The 8,456-nt window shown below is 46.0% G+C and overlaps 1 protein-coding gene across 1 annotated transcript; it reads right to left on the reverse strand.

The window, feature by feature from the left end:
* Positions 1-316: 316 nt before the first annotated feature.
* ATP5MC2 (ATP synthase membrane subunit c locus 2) lies at positions 317-8,115 on the reverse strand. The gene is made up of 5 exons (XM_047786792.1): positions 7,883-8,115; positions 5,194-5,263; positions 3,444-3,521; positions 2,495-2,691; positions 317-589 (listed from the first exon to the last, which is right to left on the reverse strand). Exons 1-5 carry the CDS (start codon positions 8,098-8,100, stop codon positions 475-477), a joined length of 678 nt encoding a protein of 225 aa, XP_047642748.1. The 5' UTR covers positions 8,101-8,115; the 3' UTR covers positions 317-474.
* Positions 8,116-8,456: the final 341 nt, after the last annotated feature.

An 8,456-nucleotide genomic window follows, 5' to 3' on the forward strand; every position in this document is an offset into this window, starting at 1 on the left:
AGACCAGGTCGGGGCAACAAGGGCCTCAGCTAGGACAGTGGCAGTGGAAACAGAGCCCATTAGTGAAAACATTAAGCCGGCACTGTAAGTTGCTACTGACCCAATCCTCCAGAGTAAGTAACAGGCTATCCTAGGTGAAAAATTTTAAAAAGGAACACTACTTTGAATAAAGCTTTTCTCTATGAATGAAGCATAGGTGAGCCCAGACCCATGCTGAGTTTAGAACCATCCCCAACCTCTCCTCCAGGCCTTATGTTTTCACCAAGGCATTCAGCCAACTGTGGAAAAGAAATATACACAAGAGACTCAAGAAACATCTTATTAATACAGTATTTATTTGTCTTCCCTCTGTCAACCCTGAGCCAACCCTGAGCCAACCACTTTCCCCAGCCTGCCTGGGGAGGTACAAGAAAAGGAATACACGGGGCAGATGAGACCCAGGAGAAAGAACTACGGGAGGTGGACACGGCTCCTTCACATGGCGAAGAGGATGAGAAAGGCCACCATCAGGCAAAAGAGCCCCATGGCCTCCGAGAGGGCAAAGCCCAGAATGGCGTAGGAGAAGAGCTGTTGCTTCAGAGAAGGGTTCCTGGGAGAAGAGGAGAACAGACTGAATTTCTAGTCCACATAAAGAAAAGGATTAACATCAAAGTGTGCTCAGGCAGAATCCATCTCAAGCTAATACCTCATGGAACCAGTCTCTCAGGGTGACACCATCATGCCTAAATTCTTGCCCTGATACAAAAAGGGCTCTACAGAGATGAATGAGGGGAGTGGATGATCTAAAAGTCTGCAACATAGCTCAGGCACAAACATTACCTTCTCTACTGGATCACCTCTGCCTTTTTTTTTTCCTTTTGGCTGCACATGAGGCACATGGAAATTCCCAGGTCTGGGACTGAATCCACACCACAGCAGCAACCCAGGACACTGTAGTGACAACACTGGATCCTTAACTCACTGAACCACAGGAGAACTCCTGGATCACCGGTATCTTCATCCTAACTTAAGACCCCTGGGCTTGGACACTTATACATTTCTTATTGGGGGTTCTGCTGCTTAATGTTTGAAAACACTGCTGTGTTAGATTCCGACACTCTATATACCTCTTCCATATGGCTGAGCCCTAGATAGTTAAAAGCCAAAATATAATGGTAAAAAAAAAAAGTGGGGGATTTGAAAGTCTTGTTTGATTGGTCTCACTCCATTCTCTAAGACAATCTCTGGGGTATACCCTAGGGCTTCACGTACCACAGTTAGAAAAAAACACTGTTCTAGTGGATAAGGGAGTCAGAGGGACAAATACCTTCTTTCATTTCAAAACAGTCAAAAGGGAGTTCCCTTGTGGCTCAGAGGTTAACGAACCCAACTAGGACCGATGAGATTGCAGGTTCCATCCCTGGCCTCGCTCAGTGGGTTAAGGATCTGGTGTTGCCATGAGCTGTGGTGTAGGCCGGGAGCTGTAGCTCTGATTTAGACCCCTAGCCTGGGAACCTCCATATGCCATGGGTGCAGCCCTAAAAAAAGCAAAAAAAACAAAAAAAGTAAAAAGATTTTGGGGTACCAGTGGTCTGTGGGGCTTAGAAGACATGAATCAAAATGAGTTAAAGATAACCTCCCCAACTTTGAAAGTCAACAAATAATTTGTTTCCCTTACTCTGTCACCACTGGAAGCCTTGATGGGTAAGGTAAAGCAACACCAGCTTTTAAAATAATTGTGGACACAGAAGCAGTCACGTTTCCTGTTTCATACAAACCCCCCAAAATAAACTTATTTTCCCAAAGACATTAAGAGAACTTGCAGATCTCTAGAGAATTAATTTAGTTCTAACAGTGAGTTGCCCAGAGTTGGCGGAGACCAAATAGTCCCAAGTGTCAGGGAGCCATGGGACTGGATGCAGAGGCGGGGAGTGATGGGGGGGTGGGGAATTCCCGGGGATGGGGAAAAACAGTAGGGAGGCCACTATGCTGACTGAGGGTCTAGAACAGGGGTAGCAAACTTCTTCTGTAAAGGGCTAGATTGTGAATATTTTAGGCTTGCGGGTTCCATACGGTCTGTTAACTTTTTTTTAATGACTCTTGCTTTTTTTTTTAGGGATTGAACCCGCATCCTCATGGATGCTAGTCAGATTCATTTCTGCTGAGCCATGACAGGAATTCCAACTTTTTTTCTTTAAAAAAAGTTTAAAGCTCAGCTATCCAAATATCAGGCTGTGGCCCAAATAAGCACTTCCTGCCTTGGTTTTGAGACTCCTACTCTAAACTAAAGATGTTCAACAGAACTTCTCAAAATGGTTGCCAATAGTCACATGTGGCTACTGAGCTACATTAAAAGTACACAAGATATAAGTCTGTATACTTTTAGCTAATTAAAATTTACATTCAAATAGCACATGTGGCTAGCGGCTACTGTATAGGATAGTGCAACTCTAGATGCCAAATATTTTGGCCCAAGCCTTTGAAACTATATCAGTTAATGGAGGGCCCATCTTACCTGGCATAACCAATGATGAGGCTCCCAAACACAGTCCCAATTCCAGCCCCAGAGCCAGCCACTCCTACTGTGGCAGCCCCAGCTCCAATGAACTTGGCTGCTGTGTCAATGTCTCTTGAAATGGCACTGGTTTGGAAGCTGTGGCTAGGAATAAGTGAGGTGGTCAGGAGACGTGGGGCTGCCAAGCTGCTGTGACTCTGTGAAGAAGCAGGTAGAAAGTTAAGTTTTTAGGAGAGCTTTTTTTTTTTTTTTTTTTTTTTGCTTTGGAAACTTTTATACCATTTAAGCCCTTTATGCTATCAAATCCCATAGTTTCTCCCCCAAATAGAAAACCTTTCGACTCCCCAAAAAACTCCCTAAACTGCTTTGAAATAGAATCTTTTTATTCTTTTTTGGGCCACACCTGCGGCATATGGAAGTTCCCAGGCTAGGGGTTGAATCAGAGCCACAGCTGCAGGCCTACACCATAGCAATGTGAGATCCGAACCACATCTTCGACCTATGCCACAGCTTGTGGCAACACCAGATCCTTAAAGCAATGAGACAGGGATCAAATCAATGTCTTGATGGACACTATGTTGGGTTCTTAACCCTCTGAGCCACAATGGGAACTCCCAAGCAGAACTTTTGAATGCAAGAGGTGGATGTCAAATACCTTCGAGATTCAGGTTATGGACTAGAAATGCAAGACTGAAGCCCTAGTCTATTCTTGATGTCTTGAGGATATCAAGCTCCTGGGACTAAAAGTTCCCAATTGAAGTTAATGGCAGTTACCACAGCAGGACACATGGGCATGTGCTGCCAGTGGCAAAAGCTGCAACATTAGGGCATATATGGTATTCTATGTGGTATCCTACATGAAGTTCTCAGCACTCCCCCTACTGGTTCTGGCAGGTAACTCTCCCATCCCCACCCCGAGACCAAAGGCTCAATTCCACCGGTAAGGTACCTCATCTGTTAATGCCTCTGGTCGTTTCAGCACCACTGCAGACAGTGATCGGCTCAACAGTGGAGAGCTTCTCCTGATCTAGTGGGAATAATGCAAGATCAGGAAGGTCAAAGAAGGCTGAGGAGAGGAGTTTAAGAACCATTCCAAATTACTCAGATGCCCCATTCATTCTCTAAAACCTTAATCAGAATTCAAACTTAAAAGAAAATCTGAAATCATTGTCACTTTTAAGAAATTCTAGATTCAAAAATGGCAACATTTCTCTTGTTTCCAAGGCTCCTCCATTCCTCAAGGGAAGAAAGTCTACTTCCTTTAGAAATACCTATCCTTGCTCTGTACCCTTTTACAGGCCTTGAGAATGGAAGAAATCTAAGCCTCAGAAGCATTTGCTTCACTCAATTAGAGGTCTACATATACTGGTAATGGCCCGCCCATTAGAAGGAAGCCAATGACTGGAGCATCTTTCCCTGAACATATCCTTCTAGAAAAGCACAAAGATCCATGTTTAAAACTCACCCCTTCCTGGTAGCCTTTTCTGACTAACTCCAAGCCAGTGTCTCCAGAGCAGACAACATGGTGGTTAACAGCCAGGGCTTCAATCAGATAAGTCTAGATTCATACCCTAACTGCATAGCTGTGTAATCTTAGGACAAGTCACTTAAATCTTTCTAAGCCTGTTTTCTCATCTATCAAATGGGAATAATATAGCCCAGGCTTGCTTTGAAGAATAAACAAGATTATGTATACAAACTGGTAAATTCAGTGCCAGGTATAGTAAGTGCTCAATAAATAATATCTACTAATAACAGGATCACTCCTTTTCACTTTTGAGTGAATAATGAACTAACTGCCTCCATTATCCTTGTAATTTCTTCCACACTGTTGCTTCTGAATCAAATTATTTTCCCCATGTGTATTTATGTGTATTTTAGCTTCCACCCAAATTTAAGCTCCCAGAGGAACTCCTAGCTATGGCTCTCTGACACTCAGGACAAGATCCTGTACATAGTGCACACTCAGTCCAATGCAGGCAATTTCATTCATGGTTACCATTTCTGGTGGGGGTTTCAATTTACAGAAACACAGTTTCAAACAGGAATGATCTGATCTTAGCCTCTTTTTTTTTTTCTTTTTCTTTTTGCTTTTTAGGGTTAAAAGTGCAGCATATGGAAGTTCCCAGGCTAGGGGTCCAATCAGAGCTGCAGCTGCCAGCCTACACCACAACCACAGCAACTCAGGACCTGAACTGCATCTGCAACCTATACTGCAGCTCACTGAAACGCCGGCCAGATCCTCAACTCACTGATTGAGGCCAGAGATCGAATCCACATCCTCATGGATACTAGTCAGGATTGTAACCTGCTGAGCCATAATGGGAATTTCCTTTTCCTTCTTTTTTTCTAAAAAAGCCGTAAAAATGGCTGCATCTGAGACCTATGCCAAAGCTTTGGCAATGCTGGATCCTTAACCCAATGAGGCCAGGAATCAAATCCGCATCCTCACAGACACTATGTTGGATGCTTAACCCCTGAGCCACAATGGGAACTCCTAGATTCTCATTCATACTCTTCTAACATGGTTGGATGAGAAGAATTAACTGTCCTTCATGGGAGAAGAGGAGGGGGTGCCTGGGAAGCATTCACTCTTTCCTGTCAGGCTAGCACAGCAAAGGCCTAGCTGCAAAGAACAGGTCTGAGAAGAGGCAAGGCGCCTCTCCTTAAAAAGTGTCCCAGAAAAGGTGGGTACTCACCAAGGCGGGAGTGGAGACAAACCTGGCACAAGCATACATTTTCAGGGGATGAGGGACTGTGGCAGGAAAGCTGGAATTACAGAAGTGGTACAGTAAATATTGTCCTTGCTCATCAAAGGACATCCTTATTAGCAGAAAAGGTGCTTTGGAAAATTTAAATGGCTCAGAAAGCAGCAACTGACCTCAATATTTAGCAGAGATGGAATTAGAACCCTGAAGTCAGGACTTCCTCCACACAGCTTCCAAGATTTCCTTACAATCAAGTGATTTTCCTCGGTCTAAACAAGAAGCCGCTTGGCCCCGGCTTTAAGATCTGCTATCCTTTTCCACAGCCTCATGAGCTGGGGTTGTCAAACTTCCCCAGCATCTTTTGCCTAAGACTCCCTCAGTCTCCTACTCAAAAGGAACCCGTCTCAAGACTTCATTGCCTGGGCCTAAATAAGTTTCCCTTTAAAGAATCTCAGAAGATATCTGCTGAAGGCCAAGGCATTGAAAGGGTCCTAACAATCTTTTTACTGCATTATCTCTAAGTGTTTGATTCCTCAAGACACTTAATTGCCTATGTTAACCAGATGAGGCTGATCAACAAGGAACTGTGCCATTATTCTAATTAGCAATGCCTGTGAAAGCATTTTCACAATCATTTCCCACTAAGGGGTATTCAGTTTTATATTCCCAAGGTCCAAAACAATGCTGACACCACACAGGTGCCTAAACTGGTAGAACTGAACTCATCTAAGAAATAGTGGCTGAATTAAAGACCTACAGGCAGGGTTTTTCCAAGTAAAGTTGGAGCCCCAAATAAACTAGTTATCTGAAGGTAGGGATGGTGTTATGTATCAAAATGCATATTCTTAGGTCTCACTTTAGACCTTCTGGATCAAGATCTCTGGCCAAAGGCCCTGTATTTCAATCAAGCTTAGGTATACCGAGAGCATGGTCCTAAGACCAGTCTTGAGACCATGGCAGTGACAGAGCCAAGGCTTGAACTCTTGTCACTCTTAATGCCTTCTAATATGCTACAGGTTGAAATGCTCAGCAATTACTTAGGCCTGTTAAACGACACTTCCTAAATGAGTGGGACTAGTGTCTTCCGAAATTATGCTTCTGAATCCAGAATCTTAGTTACTTCTAGGTTAGCAGATGTCTTCAACTCTTGTCCGGTCTAGAACCTGATTTCTGCCTCTATGTAACTCTAACCTGATCTTGCTGCCAGACTATTGTTTTTTGTTTTTTCTTTTTAGCTGCACCTGTGGCATATGGAAGTTCCCAGGCCAGGGATCGAATCTGAGCCACAGCTGGAACTATGCCACAGCTGCAGCAACACTGGATCCTTAACACGCTGTGTCACACTGGGAACTCCTATTCAGATTTTCTTGGGTCAAAAAACCAAAATTCCTTTAAAGCTTTAAAAAGGGGGGAGGGGAGTTCCTGTTGTGGCACACTGGGTTAAGGATCTGGCACTGCTGCAACTGCAGAGTAGGTTGCAGCTGTGGCTCAGATTCAGTCCTTGGCCTGGGAACTTCCATATGTGCAGCCAAAAATAATTAGTTAAAAAAAAATAAAGGAGGACTGTTTTTTCCCAAGGCAGTAAAACCTTAATAATCATTTGAAAAACGTAGTTCCTAGGGGAATTAAATGGAATAACATTTGAAAAGAGCTTGATGTGGAGCTGAAGGAGGTTGCATGAACCAGAGATCCAGCTACCGACGACCCAACAACCTTAGCCAAGTCTGCACTTGTTAACCAGTAACACTTTGGGCAAAGGCACTACCCAGATTCAGAGGTCTAAACCACGATGGGTTTCTTCCCCAGTGTCGATCAGACAGGGGGTTACAGGGAAGGTGACTTAATCGTTTCTCGCAATCTTTTTTTCCTCTTGAGGACAGAATCTTGGGACTCTGAGTAAACCCTTGGACAGGAAAGCTGGCAGGTGGATACTATCCCATGCTGGCCCCACCGCACCATTTTGGGCCTGCTGCCTCTAACGGAAAACCTATTAGCCCACGACTCATATGTTTTTCCCATCTTAACCGCGGTGGAAGGACGAGAACCGGACTGGGAGATAACCACTGGTGCCAAAGAAACCAGGCTCTCTGTCCTGCCACAGCTCTCCCGGGCCACAGCCTGAAGGGAGGGAATGTCTTGGCTGTCTCTTCTTTTCTACCGTTTCCACAGTTTACGTTTTAAATTGAGGGGTGCTGACTAAAAGGACTGGTGGCTCTAGCCGAGCCACTATTTCCATTGCTCGGCACCTGAGTTCCTGGGACCAAAATCTGGAGATTTCAGGATTAGGAAGGCACGATTGAGGATAAGAAAAAAAGCAAAGATAAAGAGCGTCTGGGCGTTGTGACAGCTCTGAAAGGGCACAAAGGAAAGAAAAGAGAGTTTGAAAAGATGACCGGGTCAGGTGAAAGGCGCACTGCAGCTCCGACTTTCGCCAGCTCCGAAGAGGCGCCCTCCCCCCGCCCCAGCCAAGAGACGTCCAAGATGGCGCCAGGCCCGCGCGGTTGGAGGTCACCGGCACGCGGAAGGGGCCGTCCCAAGGCGCGGGGATACCGGCGGCAAGGGAGGGCATGAGGGCCGGAGCGGGAGCATGCAAGGGTAAGGGCCTCAGAGAATCCGCGCAAGGGGGGGAAGCCCGCGCGCGTGCGCGGCGCAACGCGGGCACGAGGGCCCAAGGCCTTACCTGCTCCCAGGGCAGAGAAGACAGAGAGGGGCGGGGAGGGGGCGGGGATAGCGAAAGGAAGCCTCGGCGCATGTGCGACCCGGACTAACGAGTCGCTCCACCAAGGATAGAGTGATTGCAACGTTGAGGGTCGGCCCAGGTGCCACAGCGCCGCCTGCCAGCTCTGTTGCGGCATCCGGCCAACCACTCCACCTGGCGTTTGAAAGGAGAAACTGCATGCGGAGCCCAGCGAGTGCAGAAATGAGGGCAGCTGTAAGCAGATCCGCAACGTGGCCTGCGGTTTGTTCTGCACGGCGTTAGGGATCTTGGACTGGCTTCCCCTTTCTGAGCATGCGCAGTTACATTGCAAAAAACCAACCCCCCCCCCAAAAAACTACCCAGAATGTCAGTATTAAATAGCACACAATGGAGACCGAGGTTCAGTGTCTAAAATGTGGCAGGAAGAAAATAAAGTCACAGGATTCCTGCCTTCGGTCGTTGGGACCCTGGCTTTATGGATGGAAAACCCGTTCAAGGGGCAAGGAGTCCACAAAATGCTCCAGCTGCTTCTAGTGGCTTCGCTTTTATTTCCCTC

The sequence above is a fragment of the Phacochoerus africanus genome, chromosome 7 (genome assembly GCF_016906955.1).
Source record: "Phacochoerus africanus isolate WHEZ1 chromosome 7, ROS_Pafr_v1, whole genome shotgun sequence".
Lineage (NCBI taxonomy): Eukaryota > Metazoa > Chordata > Mammalia > Artiodactyla > Suidae > Phacochoerus > Phacochoerus africanus.

Excerpts from the sequence above, each read along its gene's own strand:
- ATP5MC2 (XM_047786792.1), bottom strand. The coding sequence starts at position 8,100 with ATGCAGTTTCTCCTTTCAAACGCCAGGTGGAGTGGTTGGCCGGATGCC. Across the intron at positions 5,264-7,882 it reads CTTCTCTGCCCTGGGAGCAG|CTTTCCTGCCACAGTCCCTC; the intron begins GTAAGGCCTTGG and ends CTGTAATTCCAG. Across the intron at positions 3,522-5,193 it reads TTGTCTCCACTCCCGCCTTG|ATCAGGAGAAGCTCTCCACT; the intron begins GTGAGTACCCAC and ends TATTCCCACTAG.